The 22,374-nt window shown below is 35.4% G+C and overlaps 1 protein-coding gene across 1 annotated transcript in view; it reads left to right on the forward strand.

Moving 5' to 3' along the window:
* CTNNA3 (catenin alpha 3) overlaps positions 1 to 22,374 on the forward strand; it is a 1,754,201-nt gene that overhangs the window by 1,328,415 nt on the left and 403,412 nt on the right. Inside the window, exon 12 of the mRNA XM_080823473.1 lies at positions 2,537 to 2,737. Coding sequence (XP_080679599.1) covers positions 2,537 to 2,737 — 201 coding nt within the window. The remainder of the gene's footprint in view (positions 1 to 2,536; positions 2,738 to 22,374) is intronic.

Genomic DNA, 22,374 nt, shown 5'->3' on the forward strand with positions numbered 1-22,374 from the left:
TATGTTCACGTAGGACTTTCATTTCCATCTCTGACCTCCCCTCCATAATTCTTCAATGGCTGCTTATTATGAGGCTCAATCTAAAGCAATAACCACACAAACTCTCATAAAGCCAGCAAAAAAGAGCCAGAAAAACCCTTGTTATATTTTAAATCTATGCTTTAAATAATAAAATAAGTTGATGACTGTGTATATCATTGTTCTACAAAAGAGGGAACATTCAATTCATTCTTAGTGAATATTCTTTGTATATATATTATTTCTTGTGCAAAATTTACTAGGAAAAAATAGTTTGTGCCAGCTATGATTTCACCTTTAATTAAACAGAAATTACAGTTTATTAGATAATTATTCTTCTAAGAATAAACACCATTTTTCCCTATTTTTTCACTTCTATAGGACTGAGCCAAAACAGCTCTGTAATCCCAAATTAACCACCTTTAGTGAATATTTTAGTGCATAATTTAGTGAATACAGATTACACATTTATTATGTGTGTGTACACATACATACATCTATATCAGTAGTATTAGTTTTAAAAAACTTACCAACATACTTGAACAATAACAGCTTCTTACTGTGTTGTTAAAGTGCACATCTATAGTCTTAAAAAAATAAAAAAAACTGATGATTTTATACCATCTACATTGAAACTTGTATTTTCAGTTCTAGAAATATGATGGTGATGATATACATGCATTTTCTATTGAGATGGGACCATGCTAGGATTTATTATAGGCCTTAATAACATATTCATAACTGAATGCTACAAATTAGGTTAAAACTAGTTAATTTATAATGAAGATTTTCAGCATTTAATCCTTTTCATGCAAATGACCTGATTGTCCTTGAGATGGGTTAAACTGACTAAATTTAAGTAAAGATATGTATCTACCTATGTTCATAAACCATGATTTAGGATTTAGACAAAATAATTTACTGGTCCTAGGTGTGTTACCAGAGGACTTCATTCATTCAACAAACATTCTTGTTGGGTCTAATAGGTGCCATGTATTGTACTAGGGACTAGATATGATACCTCAAGCAATAAAATAAAATTTTTACGCTCTTATATATTTCATTGTCTACTAGAGAGACTGATTAGTACATCATTAAAACATGGAAAGAAGCTGTAATGAAAACATATAAGCCATTTAATGGGAATCCCAAACTATATGGAACCAAATTTGTCTTGCTGTAGGTCAGCATGGATTTCCTGAAGAAGGAACATTTATTTGACTAGAGTTTTGAAATTATAGTACGAGTTAATCAAGCAGACCAAAGAAAATTGGCAAATGTAATACTGTGATCTATTGTAAGAAATATATATTTGGTGTTTTTCCCATTTCTGGTACAAACATTTGTCCCATTTCTGGTACAGAACTCAAAACTTTTAGAATTTCCCAAATGATGAGAGCGATAAAAGTATTTTTTTATGTTAATGAGGTAACATTTGTATCATCCACCCCACCCCCACGCCCCACTGGGGGCTGATTGCCAAGATAATTGACCATGTGATTAGAAGGTTAGAACTTTGGAACTTTCAGTCCCATCCTCTGGCCTCCGGGAAGGAAGAGGGACTGGTGGTTGAATCATTTGCCAAAGGCCAGTGATTTAATAAATCATGCATATGTAACGAAGCCTACCTAAAACCCAAAAAAGACAGGGCTTAGAGAGCTGCCAGGTTGGGACTATTTGGAGATGTGTGGAAAATGGCATATCTGGAGAAGGCATGGAAGTTCCTTACCCTTCCCACGTAATTTGCTCTATACATCCCTTTCATCTGGCTGTCCTGAATTATAAAAGTTAAATCTAACAAGTAAAATGTTCTCTGAGTTCCGTGAGGCACTCTAGCAAATTAATCAAACCCAATGAGGAGGTCGTGGGAACTGATCTATAGCTAGTGGAGTCAGAAGTACAAGTAATAACCTGGACTTGCAACTGTCTCTGATGTGGGGTGGAGGACAGTCTTACAGGAATGACTCCTTAACTTGTGGGATCTGACGCTATCCCTGGGTAGGTAGTATCAGAATTGAATCGTAGAACACTCATTGGGTGTCCAGAGACTTGTTTGTTGTATGGGGAAGCCTCCACTATAACTTAAATTCTGTTACACACCAATGAACATTAGTTGAATTAGAGTGCCATACTTTTATTTTTCTATATATTTAGGATAACTGACATTTTTTAAGTGTTTTATAATCTGTACAGTGTTGCTTTTAATCAGAATTAAGTGTTCCATCATTATATGTTTTATTTTTATTTTAATCTAAAAATTTTCAATTTGCACCCATATGCCTCTTAAATCTAAAATCAAGTCAGTTGGAACTAAAATCTAAAATAATATGTAATCTATAAAACTGCAGATAAAACATAAAATTCTATACTTCACAAATTTTTCTATTAAAGAGATAAAAGCAAAATCATCTTTTTTTTCTTTGTCATTGTGTCCTTTATTCCCAAGATTCCCACATCTGAAGTCAGAAGTTAACATGAATTATAATATGCTATACTAATTCGATCTGTTTTCTTACAGAGAGCCATATCCTTGAAGACGTCAACAAGTGTATCATAGCATTGAGAGACCAGGATGTTGATAATTTAGACCGTGCTGCAGGTGCTATCAGAGGACGGGCAGCAAGAGTTGCTCACATTGTCACAGGTGAAATGGACAGTTACGAGCCAGGAGCTTACACTGAAGGTGTGATGAGAAACGTTAACTTCCTGACAACTACTGGTAAGTCTCAGTCCCCAATAACAGCTCCACTGTTCCTGATACTTTCTTCCATGTAGCTGCCAGTCATACACATGGCAAGCAGATCTCTGCCTGTGTTGCTTGTTTTGAAAAGGATTGCTCTCCCATCTGATAGGTCCTTGCATCTTTTGGTTATATGATTTGAAATTTATGTCTAGAAGTAAATATTTTCATTGGGAAAAATAAGTCTTTTATAAATACATGTGTTATATGAATTACCCACAGGCCTTAGCCACTTGTGAATGTTTATTAATGCCAGAACTGTTAAGATAGATAATTAGGCCAGATGTGATAAGTGTGTAGTATTTTCCAAATCCCCTTTTAGCTGTATCTTTGGTACCCCTGGGCTTTTGTTTACATTTCTTAAACAGCAAACTTATCCTACGTTTCCAGAGAGATGCTCTGTGCCTTCTTTCCCAGTCTGTTTGTAAAACAGCATTTTGTTCTTTTACATAATCTTCTTTGATTACTTAAGAAATATAGAATCAGGATTTTGTTTTGGTTGCAGCACCCAGGTTAATATTTTCTATATCGGCCAGTAAATGCTTATTTTGAATTGCTCTTTAAAATCCATTCTTATCTTTAATGCTGTTGATATTTCTCCATGAAACTTATAGAAGCATATGAATTCAATGGATTTAGAAAAAGTAGATATAATTTGAAAGAGGGCAATCAATTATTTTTAGAAGTCATCATGGCAGAACCTTTTCCTGTGAAAACACGTTGTGCCTGGTGAAATCCCCAAGATGAAGTTTTCTTAGTAATTACCTTTAACACTAGGGGGATGGTGTACCCATGATTACTAAAATATTAGAAATTCCATACTTTAGTCATTGATTCTATCTAGAGAATTGTTCCTTAGGTTATGGATAGGGCATATAAAATTTGGACAATATGTACATTGTTTCATGAAAATAGTAGCAGGAATGAGGACGGGTGATTTTGAGGGGACAGGAAAGGGCCTCTTCTTAAAACTAAATGAGTAAGAGAAACATATCAACAGTCAAATAAACCCTCACTAGGGACTAGTCCTGAAGAGGTATATACCTCAAGGTAAGCTGACCAAGATTGTTCCCTGAGTTTGATGTTCTCTGAATTGATGATTAATGTTGCTGTTTTCCTAACATCTTGATACAGAAAATCATTGATGAGTGTTGGCGTGTAGTTTTCTCATGATCTCTTTAAAAATATTTCTAAAAGAGTGAAACGTTGAAGATATGCTAAGGAAAGATGGAGGAGGTGCATCTGCAAGTCTTGATGTTATATTTCTGTAACAACTCCAAAGCCACTGATGTCACAAATAGGGCACACGGTAGATCCCATGTGACACGTACCACATACCACATAACGAGGTATAGCAATATATTTACTTGCTTAATGGAGACAGTTGTGTTACGGGAGTTCTGCATCTCCTTCACAAACCAAATTTGACTGGTGTTTCCTTGTTGTTCAAATCAAGTACAGAGTTATCTGATTTTTTTTTTCTACTTTCTGAGAATGGAATTGTAAGTAAAAGAAGAATGCATCAGGGGTTCTCTTTTTAGCCAAATGAAAATTTCCTGCAGGGAACTGAATAGGTCTAGTCTACCAGGATTTTACATATATCTTGCCACTGTCTCAGTTCTGTAATCATATTAGCAATATCTTGTGAATACACTTTTATGGTCACAATGTCTATGAGGTACCAGGTTTATAGGTTTAGATTCCATAGGATAGAGTTTATATTTGGCACAAGCAAAGAAGTAGAAATGAAATTCTAAATTGTCCAGGATGTAAAGTGTGTTGTGGAACCCTGTTCACAATCAATTCTTATAATCTGAAATAAGAAAATAAAAATAAGTCAAAGTTATTTACACATTTAATTATAAGTTTGTCAATAGCTTTATGATATATAATGACCTTACATAATAACTAACCGATATGGCTACAAAATTCATTCATTCAGAAGATAGAGAGAAGTCCTTTTTCCTCTAATTAGTTGTATGTAACTGTAATTAAAATTCTCCAGGTAAATTATGTCCTGTGTCCCAATATAGTAAATATAGAATGATTCTGGGTTATTCTGTCTCATTATTAATATAATTTATGACTTTCCAATTTTGTCATTTTAGTTTTTCAGATAGTTTTTTGGTTTATCTATGGGAAGGGATTCTCATTTTTCTTTTATATGTCTAATTCCAAACTTTTCTCCAGTTTTTCTTGAAATTTATCAAAGGCATATCCCACTAAAGGGAATTCTGAGCAATAAATTAGATGAAAATGCTAATTAGATCAGTTTGATCTTAACCAAAGTTGAAATATGTGAACATTTTCCCTCCCACAGAGATATTGTCTGTAAAAAATACTTCCAACTATTCTGGCCTCCATAATTAAATAACAGAAGATGTTCATCTTTGTTCACATCTGCTTATAACTTGAATTTATTATTTATAAATAATCATCAAATTAAGTAATTGGAAATGTCATGTTTTGTGTCATGAAGCCTTCATAGTTCACATTTTAGCAAGTGAATGGTCTATGTGGCCTGTTTTTCTTTTCTCTTATACAGTTCTCAGGTCTTGACCCTTCTTCCTGAAAATAACTTAATAAGGAGCTATTGTGAATTGTTTTTATTACTGAGACTTCCTTATCACTGCAAAATTTGCCTTAAAGTACTGTAATCAATGAAGAAACCTAAGCCATGCTTATCTAAATCACAGAGTGTTTTTGGAACATTGCACCTTTGATTTTAATCAGACTTTGTGGCTCATTAGCACATTTTCAAGATTTGATGATCTTCTAAGTGTTTTCTCAGCATTAGGAAGCAGAGCTGCCCTGCTACATTTTAGGGATTTGCATTGTTCATAAACCTTAGCAGTTGGTTTTAAGTGAAATGTAGGCAACATCTGGAATGCTACATTTCACTCAACAGAAGCATGATTTCGTAATCTCCATGTGATATTCTGTCCAATTTTTCCCTGTTATGAAGCTTCTTCATCTGTCAGGAATTCCCAATAGGGGAGAGGAAATATATTATCTTTTTTCTCTTAAATAACAAACTTTCTCAATTTTAATGTGAAGGCTTAGAAGTCATATTCTTAACACCAACTTGAGTTTTTTCACAGTAGGCTGGGGAGAAACCTAAACAAAGAGGGGATTGATAATACTGTTTTTTTTTTTTTTTGTATGTGATTTATGGACTCATCAAATTCAGAAATTAGCAGGCCCAAAAGCATCTGTTGCAAACCACCAAACTCCTCCTGGTTTCGATGTCAGCTAGTCTCACGGACCAAAAGAGAGCAGGCACATACATGAACCTGACCAAGAGGTGGCATTCACTGCTGGCAACTTGTAGTAAAGACAAATAAAAGGCAATTCATCAAGTACTTCATCAGGCCCAAACTGGAAAACGTGGACCCAGAATCCTCCCCCTAAGAGAATGGAGAAGGTCCATATGGTTGCAGTTTGTCTTCTTTTTTTTTTTTTTAAAGATTTTATTTATTATTTATTTGGCAGAGAGAAATCACAAATAGGCAGAGAGGCAGGCAAAGAGAGAGAAGGAAGCAGGCTCCCTGCTGAGCAGAGAGCCCCATGCGGGGCTCGATCCCAGGACCCTGGGATCTTGACCTGAGCCGAAGGCAGAGGCTTAACCCACTGAGCCACCCAGGCGCCCCTGCAGTTTTTCTTCTTGAAGACACATGAGATAGTTGAAAATAATTTTGAACCAACAAATATTTCCAAAATTTTTCTGTAAATTTTTTCTTGTGACCAATTTAAACAATAGACTTTTAAAATGGTTTTTATCTAAAAATAATTTTAAAAATTTTGATAGCAGCAACTCCTATCAAGTCCCTTTCATTTAATATTTTTTACATATAAATATCCTACATTTTGTAGCCAGATTAAAACATGTTTACTTACTTTTCTTATGTTGCATCTCTGGTCTATAACTTTAAATAATCCTAAGACAAAATACAAAGGTTTTAGTTTTGGCACTTTTTGCACTCCACAATCCAGCAGAGGTTGAAAATTAGTGGTCCATATGCTAGATATTACTCAATATGATACAAAAGAATTTTTACATGTCCAGCAGAGTTTTGACCAACATAATTTTATTTTGTTTTAAGAATTAGTTCCTGGGGCGCCTGGGTGGCTCAGTGGGTTAGAGCCTCTGCCTTCGGCTCAGGTCATGATCTCAGGGTCCTGGGATCGAGCCCTGCATCAGGCTCTCTGCTCAGCAGGGAGCCTGCTTCCCTTCCTCTCTCTTTCTCTGCCTGTCTCTCTGCCTACTTGTGATCTCTATCTGATAAATAAAATCTTTAAAAAAAAAAAAAAGAATTAGTTCCTAATTTTATACATCTCTCTCACACACACACACACACACACACACACACACACACACACATATAACCCAGATTAATGGCTTATCCTGATAAATGGGAGAGTCTGGCAATACTAGGGCAGAGTTTGCCTGGAGCTTAGTAATATCTTCCTTTGCTTTAAGCCTGGGTCATAATATCCTACACTGTCTTTCATTATATACCTAGACTGCTTCACTCACTTAATTTATCTGTCTGAACTTTGTAGGCATTTGAGTTCACCTCGATATGCACTTCTGTGTATGTGTATGTTTGTGTTTTTTCCTATTGTGGGGCAAAGGCACTTTCTACTCATCGAAGTTGGCAGTTTTACATTTTATTTTCACATTTTATCCACCTTTCAAAAATAGCTCATATCCCATGTGTTCTAGGAATCTTTCTTTACTCCCTCTGGCAATAGTGAATTCTTTCTGACTTCATGTACTATAGATTTTAAAGGACTTGCCACTCAATTGAATCTTTCCAGACAACGATATGCTGTTGATGAACTCAGATTTACTTACATGGAAATGATTTTCCTTCAAGTAGAATGTAAGTTATAGAAGAAAAGGAAACTTGTATGTCTTGAATTTATTTATTTTTCTTTGCATCTCTTCTAGACCCACCGTTACGTCTTGAGTGTGCTGGCTTAAAATAAAACAAAAGAGCAAAATGACTCTTGAATTGTGTCTATATGCCTGTAGTAATTCTATTCCAGCAGTGAAGAATCTTTGGTTCTCTACTGTCCCTCTAAAATTATACTTATTGTCCAACATTTTCTCAAATGCCACTACCTTTGCATGGGAGCTGCTGCTGATTCCCCTTCAAGCAGAAGTAATTGCTCCATTATCTATGTTACCCTGGATGAGCTTGTCTTTCAGTTAATGCTTATTTCACTTTTCCTTGTGTCATAATCAGTCATTTACATAACAAGTTTCCCCGACTAGATTGTAACATCTTTAAAGGCAGACATCATACTTTATTTTTATATTTCCCAGTAGCATTTTACCCATCTAGAGGTGTCCAAGTCCTTTTACCACTTAAAATTTAAAATTCACTGCAATATTGTACTGTGATACATTCTAATACAGTTAAGTTATCATTCCAGTTCAGGAAAAGACAAAAAAAACAAAACTCGAAAACAGTAGACTCTAAAAGGCTGGGGCAGAGAAAAGGTCGGGGAAGTGATTCATTACTCTCCAGAGTGAGATATTAGTGACTTCCGGAAAACTTGGGGTCAGATGTTTAAAAGGTCTTTAACAAGCTTTGAACAAGAGATTGTGACTTTTATATATTCTATTACTTATAAGAACCATCCTCGAATGGCATCTAGTGAAAGATCCCACTGAACCTAATTTCACTAATGGTACTAGCAAATCCCTGTAAGGATTAGCAACCATGCCTTCAAATTCAGAAACTGTTGCTGGTGAACTTCCCTCCCCCAGTAGCAGTTTGAGACAGGACCCCCAGTTAGGTAATGACACACTTTAACACAGTCAGAGAATTTTTTTTAAAGATTTTATTTATTTATTTGTCAGAGAGATAGAGTACAGGCAGGCAGAGTGGCAGGCAGAGGCAGAGAGAGAAGCAGGCTCCCTGCGGAGCAAGGAGCCCGATGTGGGACTCCATCCCAGGACCCTGGGATCATGACTTGAGCTGAAGGCAGCTGTTTAACCGACTGAGCCACCCAGGCATCCCACAGTCAGAGAATATTAACAGGAAGCTTCTATCTGCAGATCACTTGGCTAACCTGGATAAATAAGTGCCTTCATGTTGGTGATGCCAAAATCAGAAGTTAAATGACAGCGCAGCTTCTTTACAGAAGAGGGAGATCCCATGGCTTTGGATATACTTCTGTGGCTGCAGGATTTAGGGATCCTGGGCCAGCATTGTGAGTTAAAGAAAGCAGCTACTAGAATTTCTGACTGGAAAACCTGTTTTCTGCCTAAAGAGAACTGGATTTAAATAGGATCCATATGTAGTTAGTGGGTGGAGGATACTTCTTTATCTTGCCATTTTAATTAATTGGAAATATAAATCTGTCAGGAAAAAAGAAATGCTAAAAAAACTGAAATCTGTATATAGTGGGGATGCAAAGGCTTTTTGGCCTTTTAGGTAAGGTAAGGTTAGATCCTGAGAGAAGTTCATTGAATAAATAACAAAACAAAACAAAAAACACTGTGGGTAATAACTTTATTAATAAAAATAATACATTTTGACATGGCAGAAATTTTATTATCAAAAGAGGAAATAATATAGAGTGCTTTAAAGTGGATTTCAGAAAATCATAGAGAGGGCCTAAAATATTCCTATGTCTGGACTGTGTGAACTTCGTAACTTTGAGGCTGATATTCAGTGAGGTATGGATAGGAAAGGCCTAAAAGGAAAAAGAAGCAGAGAATGTGGACCTGCTGAGTAGATATTCATCAGTGCAAAGAGGTTCTAGAAGTCTTGTACCTTCTTTAAGTGTAAAACTCCTATGAACAGGCTTTGATGCATGTTCTCCAGCCAAGGAAGGAAGACATTACCTGGAAAGAGGAATATGTCACACCTTTCTTTCTCATCTTATTTTCACATACTTTCAGTAAAAAGACTAGGTTAGATTTATTTTATGGGCCTTTATGTGGTAGATAGGGATAAACAGTACAATAACTTATATGTAAGAAGATAAGGTGTAAAGTTCCAGTTTCAGCTCTGGATTACAAACAGCAGAATCTACGGCTAACTCAAGTAGGAAAACAGACAAACACACAAACACAGGAAGAAAGACTACAAGGGATGCTACCTATTGGAATCCAGTCAGTCATCCCAGAGAGTTATCATTTGAGGTGCCCTTCCAGCCCTCTCTGAACATTTAATGCCATTATTGGCCTCTAACATTAAAACACTGGACCCTGCAGAAGGTACATTCATTTGTCACCACATTCCAGGTATTTCCATCGATGGAATAAAAACCTGAAAAAAAAACCCTACTTTTGTCTCACTTGCCCTGAATTCAACTTCCCGAGCAGAGGCATCGTACTCCCTCAGGAGAGTTTAAATCCTGCGTCCACACCTTGCTGTTGGTATGGGGGCAGGGGGGAGTTGGCAAGTCCTGGCTTTGAACTTCTGTGGAGATAGTGCTTGACCTCACACTGAGACCCTCATACAGGCAATTCCCTGGCGAGAGAACAGGCTTTGGAGTCTGTGAGCAAAGGGATGTGGGGGTGTTACAGAGCAGGAGAGGAGGAACATCAACAACGGAGTAAAAAGACCCAAAGAAGGGAAATTGAAGATTGACTTTACCAACTTAATTTCAGTCATCAGCTATGTCAGGACAACAGACATGCTGCCGTAATCACCCAGTTAGGAGCACTGCCTTTCAGCATCTTGTTGCCAAACCCAATCTTACTGTTGGTTTATAAAATTTAAAGACAAGCATAAAAGCACGCTTTATTCCTAGTAGATGTATTAAATGAGGTATGATGATAGCACTTCACATCTAAGTACGTTCCAGGGCGGATGTGCCTTAGCAGGAAATCTGATGTGAATGTGATTCTGCTGCCAAGAAACGGGCCACGGTGCATGTACAGGAATCTGTGAAGTCTGGGGAAAAAGCGATGAAAACATTTATCCTTCAATGATTCTTCCTTTGTTCTTTAATAACAATGACAAGAAAACAATAATGGATTGTGTCCTGTTATTGTTTGCATGTACAGTGAAACTGTATCAAAATATATGTTTTTATTTTAAATCCAAAAGGATGGGGAGTTTGACTTCATTTGTTTTATTTAATTTATTTTTTTAAAGATTTTATTTATTTATTTGACAGAGAGAAACAGAATACAAGCAAGGGGAGGGGCAGAGGGAGAAGCAGGCTCCCCACCGAGCAGGGAGCCAGATGCAGGACTTGATCCCAGGACCCTGGGGTCATGACCTGAGCTGAAGGCAGACGTTTAACAACTGAGCCACCCACACACCCCAACTTCATTTATTTTAAGATCTACTAAGTACTAAACATTTTTTGTAACAGTACAAACCGGTGTCTTCTAAAATCATAGTGTGTACATAGCCACTGGGAAAGAGTAGTGGCAATTTAAGGCCAGAGGGGATCAGAGGCTCTGGAGCCGGAAGCAGTTTTAGGTCCCGCCCAGCAATCCTGAGAGTTACAGGGATGAATACCTTAACACATAAATAGCCCACTAAAACACACCGATGTCACAACATAGGAAGCTCCGAGCCTAGGTTGTTATCTACTGGGTAATCAGATAATTAAGTCTCCTTATAGGAGAATTACTGTAAATGTTTTACAAACTGTAACATAGTATATATTTTTTTAAATCTATAAAGATTTTCTTTGTTTTTTTTTTTTTTTTTTTTTTTAGATTTTATTTATCTGACAGACAGAGATCACAAGAAGGCAGAGAGAGAGGAGGAAGCAGGCTCCCTGCTTAGCAGAGAGCCCAATGGGGGGCTCAATCCCAGGGTGCTGGGATCATGACCCGCACTGAAGGCAGAGACTTTAACACACTGAGCCACCCAGGCACCCCTTTTTTAAAAATCTAGACAAGTATCTGTCAGGAGTCTCCTTCCTTCTACTCCAGCTTCAAAGTCAGATTTATGAAACTAATGAAATAATTCCCTTTAGTTGCTACAAATATCTATTACATATATTAATAGCCCTCAGTTGGATCAGATAGGATTCTTTAAATGTAGTCCTGGTTATGTGGGCATGGTCACAATGGACATGATGATATTGCCACATTTCCAGAAAATAATATGTGTAGTGAGTGAAGATTTAAGCATTTCTAAGGTAAGCAGCACCTATAGCTGTTGGCAGAAGGCAGTATTGCATTTATATTATTAAACTTTGTGGCTATGAAAGCAAAGGATTAAAAATCCTATCATTGTAAAGAGAGAAATTATCAGGCCCACATCTTCGAATGACAGGGCTATCTACAAGCTTTGTTAATAGATGTGACTACTTTCTTCAGCGAAGTCAACAACTTGTTTATCATGATTGGGTGAGTTAAAGATTATTTCACCTCTTGGTACAAACTGTAAACTTGGGAGAAACTACAAACATACTCTATATCTTGGGATTTTCAGTGGAGGAAGAAGAGATGATTTGACTGAAAGAAGAAAGGGTATTTCCAGTGACAGCTACAGTTGGGAAAACAAGACCGGGAGCAGATCAGCGGAATAAACAGCGGTCAGTGGTCCATTAACCAACTTAGTGAGGATAGCGATAGTTCAAGAAAAAACAAAGAAATTTTAGGCCACTGGAAATTCTTTTGCACCGGATACCCATGCTGATTTCTGCTGACATACATTCATTTCCCAAGTTAAATTTTCAAGCTATTGGTAATTTACAACTTCCTCTATCATCAATTACAGAAGAAAATATTACTGCTTAATAATCCCACACAGAAGGCTAAGGACGTTGGAAAAAGTTTCTTCTGAAATGTATTAGTAACACAGTGTTATCTTGGAAAATGTAATATATTCTGGTGATCATCCACCATTTACTTTTACTGTCTGCCAAAATCTATAGCAGTTAAAGTTAAGTGAACAATTTATATTATAAAATTTCTCTGCTGATGTAGGGGTTTTTAAAGGTATCATTTATTATAAACATGGCTGGCAGTATTTCTTTAAGATTCCAGAGATTCTAAAGTCTATGTTGATTGTAGGTTACAGTAATCTAAGAAAGACTATGTGCATTCTTTCACCACTTGCCTCAAAATCCCTATGTAACTAGAAAGAGGAATTAAGAGTATCGATAAACATACACACACACACACACACACACACACACACATACACACACAAACTTGAAGGGAGAAGCAGTAAGTTAAAATATTTTACTTCTCTTACCATTTCTCCTACTTTATTCTTCTTTATACCAAGTACTTCTTATTATATGTGTTTATTAATACATTTATCCTGAGGCACCTGGGTGGCTCAGTCAGTTAAACATCTGCTCAGGTCATGATCCTAGAGTCCTGGGATGGAGTCCTGTATCAGGCTCCCTGCTCTGCGGGGAGCCTGCCTCTCTCTCTGCCCTCCCCCCTGCCCCCTGCTCATGCTCTTTCTTTCACTCCCTCTCTGACTCCCTCTCTCTCAAATAAACAAATAAAATCTTAAAAAAAAAATTCATCCCATCTTCACAATTATAATCAAATAATTTTGAGACCAAGGATTCAATGTGTTCTCCCCATTTTTTTAAATCTATTTGAAAAGTTAGCAAGAAGGGAGACAATATATCTATTCCACCTTAGTTCAACAGCCCTTTATAAATAACAGTAAAGGAGCACAGGGAAGAATAAACTCATAGTAACAAATGCATGGGTGTGGGCTCATCAGGAAAAAACTGAACCCAGTAGATAGAAGGGAAACATGCAGATAGAAGAAAGAGAGCAGCAAACCCCTCAATCCAGAATATGCACAAACAGAGATCATCAAAGAGATTAAAGTTCCATCTTGCCTGATGTTGACGGAGCAGCAACACTGGATTCTGGAAAGCAATGAAGCGATGGCTTCACATTCAGTGAGCAAATTAATCTGAATTTAGAACCCTACACACTTCCAAAACATGTGGCAAAATAAAAAGCTTTTTGTTATGCATAAGAACCCAGAATTTCTAAGTTGCTTAATTTCTTTTTGAGAAATGACTTGAAAAGACATTCAAGCAAGAGGAAAAAACAGAAAGAGTAAGAGATGGAAAACTGAAATAGTGAATCTAACTCAGGAATGTAAAGGATAAAATGACAAGATGGCAGATCCCTAGTAGGTCTAGAAATTGATCTAAAATAGAACAGAAAGTCAACAGACTGCAAGACAAAAAAGATTCTGAAAATTATTCAATCAGTCACATGATAAAGAAAATAATTCACTATCCTCGCTAAAAGATATTAGTATAGAAATCCCACACAGCAGGTTAGAATATCATGAACCTAACTATAGAATTTCAAAACTTTAAAACTTTATCTGATGGCATTGTTATTAGCTTATACTTAACTATTTATATGTGTTTATTATTTATATTTGTCCTGTCTTTTATCATTGTCAAGAAACCAGACTTCTCACATGTAAATATCATCTTCTATGTCTATTATGAATTTACATATGTATATGTATGCATAAATGACATGCACACATATACATGCATATACATGTGTTTATATCCAGTGATAATAATATAGTGTATGTAAATATATTTTACTGTATCACTTACTATATTTAATATTATAATACCTCTATGTACAAGTACATATGCTATATTATGTGTAAAATAATTATTTTGTGTTTACTAGTCATAGCATAATATAGAATTATCTTACAGCATGACTGGGGCATTTTCAGGGGTGTCTGGAAGTCTGGTACTGACTGATGACTATGAAAAAGATGATGGACTAGCTAGTAATTTAGAGTGTGTTGTTGGCGGTGGCTTACAGAATTGATGGCTTGCACTTGTTTCCTAGTAACATTGCTCAGCTTGGCTATATGACCAGGGGACATAAAAGACTATACTGGAATCTTTGGTCTGAACTCTCCCAAACCCACACTTCCTTGCATACATCTTGATGGTTCATAACCCAGAAAATGAAGTACATTCTGTGGCGACTAAGAAAGGGCCCTGTGTAGATGTGCCTACAAATCTCCAGTTCCCCTGCTTTGCTGTATACTTGAATAAGGTTTATGTGAGTACGTTCTATAGAATTTTCCAAACTCTTTAAATATAAAACCTTGGGTGATTATTGCATCATAACTGATTTATCCCCCCCAAAATGTATTTGAAAATACTAATAAAAAGACAATACACACATACTCACACTCACACACCTAATGTAATCACACAGAATTGAGACAATTAGGTTTTGCAGTTAGTAGATTTTCTTTTCTTTTTTTGAAAGTCCTCAATAAGTGTTCATAATTTGACATTATGCACCCTGAATTGGAGGATCATCCTTTTTTTCTGAGGTCTTTTCAAGCTCTGAAACCTTAGTGGCTAAACTTTCATTTTATTTGGAATAACTGACTTATACAATATATCTCAATAGTGAATGGACAGGCCTTTCTCATCAGTACTGACTCAGCCTTTCAAGACTTGTTTCCTCCAGTACTGCCATCTGTCCACCAAATTACCATTTCATTACCCTGCCTCCTTAAAAACGGAACCAGAGCAAATCTTACCCTCTCCATATTAGTTATCTATTGCTGCATAAAAAAAAAAAAAAAAGTTACCCTAACATTTAGCAAATTAAGACAACAAACATGTACTGTCTCACCATTTCTGGGGGTCAGGAATCTGGAAGCAGCTTCCCTGGGTGGTTCTGGCTCCAGGGCTCCCATGACATTGCAGTTCAGCTCTTGGCCAGGGTTGCCCTCACCCGAGTCTCAACCAGGGCTGGAGGATCTCTTCCCAAGCTCATTCACATGGCTGTTGGCAGGAGACTTTGGTTTCCTGCTATGTGGGCCTCTTCCGATGCTGCCTGAGCGTTCTCACAATAAGGCACCTGGCTTCCCTCAGAGTGAGCAATCCAAACAAGGGAGAGAGTGAGAGAAAGACAGAACCTCGGGTGGAAACCAGCCTTTTTTGTATAACCTAATTTCTGAGGTGGTACTATCCATTTTGCTATATTCAATTTGTTAGAAGGGAGTTACTACATTCAATGATTACTAAGTCACTTGAAGACAGGGTATAAATATCAGGGATGCAAGGTCATTGGGCCATTTTACAGATTGCTCACCAGAACTTCTAAATGTTTTATGTTCTGGATATGCTCAACTTTTTTTCCCATGTACCTAAACAGACTATATGTTTTTGAGTGTCTGTATCTCTCAACTCCCCCTACTTTCTGCTTTAACATCTAATTTTGGAAACTAGCAAAGGACCTGGCAAACAGTAAACACTCAGTAAATACATGTTAAATGGATGAATAAATAATGAATACACAGCTCACTGAGGACCCATAATAAATTCAATTGATTGACAGAGCAGAATAATATGGAAAAAGGAATCCTCTCCAGGACTAGTTCATGCTAGATGTTTTTATAGTTTGAGAGACATTGGAGACAAGTTCAAAATGTTACTCTAAATGTTAATTTATGTGGGATGATCAGATGAAGAAAGTATTACAGAGAAAATATGAAAATCCAAAGGTCTTGACTTAGGTTTCCCAAAATATAATTGTAAAAGTCTCTTAAAACTATATGGACCCCATCTCCTCAACTGCTAAAAGAGGGATGAACTAGACCTACAGTGTTAATGCACATCACTTAACTTATTATTTTAAATCTGCGTCATTTTTCTATATTCTAGACTTGATATGCACTGCTAGATTTACTATCTACCTGATTTCAAATTCTCAAAATCTTACATAAATCCTGATTCTGATAGTTTTATCTTCATCATTGCTTTCACTTCCCAAAATATTATTGTTATGATGCAGTTTTATCAGTGTGTCTTTTCTTCAAATTAAGATAATTTTGAAGAGAAAAACATTTTAAAATTCAAGTTACAACAGCACAAGAAAGAGCAAAGGATATTTTTTGCCAGATCCTTAGCAGTTCAACCTTATTCTATTTTTGAAACATACTGCTATTTCATACGCGTAAGGAATACAATAATACAAGACACATAGTGCATTTTATACGAAAAGAAAGGCAGAGAAAGTCTAAATCGTCTGATCCATCTGAGATTGTAGTGATGGCATTCATTTAAAGATATTTTTTTTCTTTTCAGAAGTAGTAACTCTTTTAGAGAATCCAAAAGGGATCAAGGACACGCAATAAATATGTTGAGTCATTTTAATGACAGTTTAATATTTTTAAATGTGAAAGCAAGTTTGGGAGAGCATCTCTTTATATCAAACCTATACAGTTTTTACTTTTAAATAAATATTTCACACAACTGTCACAGCAAAGATATTTGGAGGGACTCTTTAAAACTTACAAGTGATCAAATTAGCTTTCAATAACTTCATGTATCTCTGAGATGCTTCCTGGCAAATGCTGATTTGAACAAACCAGTGGTTTCTAACTTTTTGTGAAAGCTGCATGTTATCACACATCTCTCTTCTTACCTATCAAGGGCTAATAAACTCTTACTCGAAAGTGTGTACCTGATGCAATGATAAGATGCCATTTAGAACTTTATTAAAGGAAGGGAAGAAAGATAGAAGATTATAAAGGTAAATGATATAAAAGAAGACCCTCATGTTAAGAAGAATGCATAGTTTAAAATGTATGTTAGAATCTAACCTAGAAAGCTTTTCTCTGTCCTTCTAGGAAAGTACATAGCAGTTTAAAAAATTCAGTATCATTTGATCTTGGATAATTCCATATTTTAAATCAAACTTTATGATAATTTTGTTACTTGGTTTTCATACTTAAATACTCTCCTGGATGTTCTTTCAGTTATTAGGAACATCCATCTCCCACAGGAAAATGGGAGAAGACTGCACTTGGAACTGCTGTCCTTCCTGTAACAAAGACATAAGAGATGAGCAAAGAACCTTCTGTTTGGAGCTTCCCCTCACACAGGCAGGAGAAGGAAACCCCTATTTCTAGTCTGTACATAGTGACAAGTATAAAACTATATGATGAAAGGAATGAGAAACTGACCAAGACTTTAAAGAAAAATAGCAAAAAGGGTTTTCACATATCAGTATAATGTTCTAAAAATCTTTAAAAATGCTGACTATGAAATAAGATAATAATGTTAATGTACATTAAAATGAGAGCACAATGGCATATAATTAGATCACAACTAGGAAATCTCTTAACATTTCTTTGTGCCACAGTGTTGCACAAACAGTACAGCTATCAGGTGATGAATGAAGAAAAAAATAAATAAGACAAAATTCCTCCTCTCTTTTAGAAGCATAAATGTGTTGGTGGATAATGAAGAGGAAAGCATAATGCAAAATGCAACAGAGATGTACAATATCTTGTTCTTGATGGTGCATACTTCATGATACTCGAATTACAGGAAATTGATAAAACTACTTTGGAGCTAAATATTTAAGCACTAACTTATTTATGAGCTCTATCACATAGTTACAGGACACCCTTAATCCCAGATCTCAGATAATTACGAGGCCTAATTTGGATATCACAAGCTTTTTTTTTTTTTAATGCATCACTACAAAAAGAGAGTTTAATCAATTTAAAAATTTTATCTTTAACCAAAGCCCTTCTATGCATTCCATCTCCATCCATAATAATGAAAGAGAAAACATTGGGCTTCAATCCATGAAAGAAAGTGCAACTTTACCTCTTCTGCTCTTGTTTTACTACCTCTTATTTACCAGCATTTATCTGTAAAGAGCCTGTAAATTTGTATCCAAGTTTTTAACAATTAAGCATAGAGCTATAATATTATCTTCTCTGCCATTTTGGGGTCAGAATATAATCAAGTATTAAGCTTCTTTTTCTTGTGTTTTTCAGTCAAAACTTATTTGATATTTACTTACTAGGAGTGTATAGCATTAAGCTAAGTGCTGAAAATTAGAACATGATCCAAATATTCCAGGTGTTTGACTATGATTGAATTAAAAAGCAGGATTATTTTATGATATAAATTAAGAATACATTAAGGGGCTAAATGCACAATATTAAAAAAATAGAGAATAATGAAAGTACTGTAAGTTTTATATGTCAGAGAAGACCACATGGAGGAAATAGGGACAAAAATATAAGGCTCAACATTATTTAAAGGGGTAAGTACACTCTTGCTGAAAAGAATGTCAAAATAATTGTATTACATTACAATGTAATTAGAGACAGAATTATACTGAACATAATTTAATTATATTTTGATTGAGAAGATACTTCAGCATCTTGTAATGTTTCAAAATCATCCTTAGAGTATTGTGCCCTTAGGGAAAAGTAAGTATAAAATTGAGTACATTTCCATGATAACACAGGGAGTTTATGCTGACAATAAGTTATAGGTAAGACTGGATAGCTGATGACACTTGTCCCAGTTTTTAATGGAGTAAGTACATCTCTCCCTATCTCTTGTACTGATGACAACCACAACCTTGGAAGTAATAAATAAAACAAATCACGGACAAACTCTCAAAAGTAATAGTAGACTTCAGGGGGAACCAGAACTTAAAGAAGGTTAAGTTCTCTGAATGGTAAGTTCTCTGAATTCTCTTTTTTTTCTTCCATATTTCCTGGCTTAGACTCTTAGGACAATCTGAATCTGGGAAGTTTGCCCCAGGAACAGACAAGCTCCAAGAGAAGTCCATTTTCTCAGGCCAAAGGATAGACATGTGGGAGTGAGTTTGGTGGATGAAACCCTGTTCATTCTCTCAGTCTTATGTGAGGCAAGTCCATTCCTAAGGTGATGGCAGTAGTGCTTCTGGAAACTGACCAAGGGAAAAGACAAAACACAAATTACTAATATCAGGAATGGAAGGGAACACAAACCACAGACATTAAAAGGGTAATAATAAAATACTACAAACAACTATGTGCACATAAATTTGATGGACTAGATGAAATGGACCTTGCATCCTTGAAGGATACAAACATTTAAATGTCATTGAGCAGATCATAACAAGTGCTGAAAAGGATGTGAAGGAATTGGAATCCTCATACACTATGGGAATGTAAAATGGTAAAGCAACTTTGGAAAACAGTCAATTTAAAAGCAGTGAAACACATTATTTACCATATGGTCTAGCAATTCCATTCTTAAGTACATATCCAAGAGACATGAAAACTTGTTTGTACAAAAACTCAGACATGAATACTCATATCAACATTAATCATAATAGCTTAAAAGTGGAAACAACCCCAGTATTTTCCAGTTGATAAAATGATAAATAAAACGTGATATGGGGAGTACCTGGGTGGCTTAGTCAGTTAAGCATCTGCCTTTGGCTCAGGTCATGATCTCAGAGTTCTAGGGTTGAGTCTGGCTTTTGGTTCCCTGCTCAGCCAGAAGCCTGCTTCTCCCTCTTCCCCTCCCCCTGCTCAAGTTCTTTTTCTCTCTCTCTCTCTCAAATAAATAAATAAAATCTTAAATAAAACACGATATGTACATGCAATGAGATATAATTCAGCTATAAAGAAAATGAAGTACTATTATATGCTACAATAAGGATGAACCTTGAAAACAGTATGCTAAGTGAAAGAAACCAGTCAAACACTACAGACTATATGATTCCATTAGCACTCAGTGTTATTTCATATGAGACAATAGATAATTATATAGGCACAAAAAGTAGATTAATGGCTATGTAAGGAGAATGGGGAGATTTGGGAGTGATCAATAGGAGATTCACTATTTCTTTTTGGGATTATAAAAATGTTTTAAAATTAACTACATGTTAAAATTAACTAAAATGTCTTAAAATTAACTAAAATTAAAATTAACTGATAGATGCACAGCTCTGTGAAATTACCCCAAACCTTTGAAGTGTATCCTTTACATGGGTGAATTATATGGTATGTCAGATATATCTTAATAAAGCTGTTGAAAAAAAGTCAGTGAAAAAGGAAAGGATGTTCTGAGTACACTGTATCCATTAAAGAAATTTAATTTGTAGTTTAAAACTTCCAACAAATAAAACTCCAGGCCTTGTGAAGTCTCCCTAACATTTAATTAAGAAATAACATTAATTACATTTCTAGAAAATAAAAAAAAGATGGAACACATCCCAACTCATGTTATTAGCCCAACAATACCCCAATAGTGAAATTAAATAAGGAAATCACAAGACAAAATTACAGACCAATATCTCTAATGAACATAGATGTGAAAATCCACAGCATATTAAGAAATCTATATAAAAAGTATAATAACCATATGACCAAGTACAGTTTATTGAAGAGATGCAAGGCTAGCTCAACATTTGAAAATCAAACATTGTAATTTATAATATTAACAGACTAAAGAAAGAAAAATCATATCATATCAAAGACGAAGTAAAGGTTTTCAACAAAGTTCAAATTTAATTGCAGATAAAAATTCTCTATAGTGGGAATAGTGGGGGAAGGGTGGGGAACTTCCCTAACTGGATAAAGGGCATCTACCATAAAACCTATGGCTAACATCATATTTAACTGTAGAAGAATGAATGCTTTCTTCCTAACATCAGAAACAAGACAAGGATATTTCCTTCACTATTTTTCTTACACATTGCATCGAGTCCTCAACAGTGCAATAAGGCAAGAGAAAGAAAGAAAAGTATATAGATTGCAAAGGAAAAAAGTAGAACAGTTTCCATAAGCAGGTAACATGATTATGAATTTTAAGACATTCACATGCACACAAAAGGATCATAGAACTAGTTCACTAAGGATAAGTGAATTCAGTAAGGCCAGAGGAACAAGGTAAATGTGCAAAGATCAATGGTATGGTTATAAAGTAGCAAAGGACAACTGGGAACCAAAATTATAAAAGAATGTCAGTTATCATAGATCTGAAAATGAAGTACTTGGGAATAAATCTAGAGAAATATGTGCTGCATCTATGTGCGGCAAACCACAAAATGCTGATCATGGAAATCAAAGAAGACCCAAATAAATGGAACAACATATCATGTTCAATTATGAGCAGACTCAATATAGTTAAGATAACAATTCTCCTCAAATTGATTTATACATATATTACAATGCTAGTCAAAAACCTAGTGGACTTTTAAAATGTATATGTAAAATGTATATTTTAAAATGTATATGGGAAAGCAAAGAAACCAGACTAGCCAAAATTATTTGAAAAAGAACAAAGTTGGAGGATCCATCTTACCTGATTTTGAGACATACATACTATAAAACTTGAGTAATTAAGAGAGGTATTTGCAAACCAGTAAGTACAGAGGTCAGTGGGACAGTTTGGAGAATCCAGAAATCAAGTGATTCTTGACCAAAGCATAAAGGCAATTCACTGAAGAAATTCAACAAATAATGGTGCTGGAACAATTGGTCTATACCTTATATCATTTACAAAAATTAACTCAAATTTGATGATAGACTTAAGGTAAAATAGAAAAATTAAAATGACAAAACTCTTAAAACAAAGGATAACTCTTGTGACATTAGTTAGCTACATCAAAATGTGACATACCAAAAAAAAATTGATAATTTGGATTTCATCAGAAGTAAAAAATATATATATATATATATTGTCTCTATGAAAGACCCACTCTTAAGGGAATGAAATCACAAACCATAGACTGGGAAAGAATTTTTGCATATCAAGTAACCTACCGAAAAGAGTTACAGCTAGAATATATTGAGAAGTCCCAAAATCCAAAAAAGAAAAAATGATACTCTGTTCTA

The sequence above is a fragment of the Martes martes genome (assembly GCF_963455335.1).
Source record: "Martes martes genome assembly, chromosome: 14".
Classification (NCBI taxonomy): domain Eukaryota; kingdom Metazoa; phylum Chordata; class Mammalia; order Carnivora; family Mustelidae; genus Martes; species Martes martes.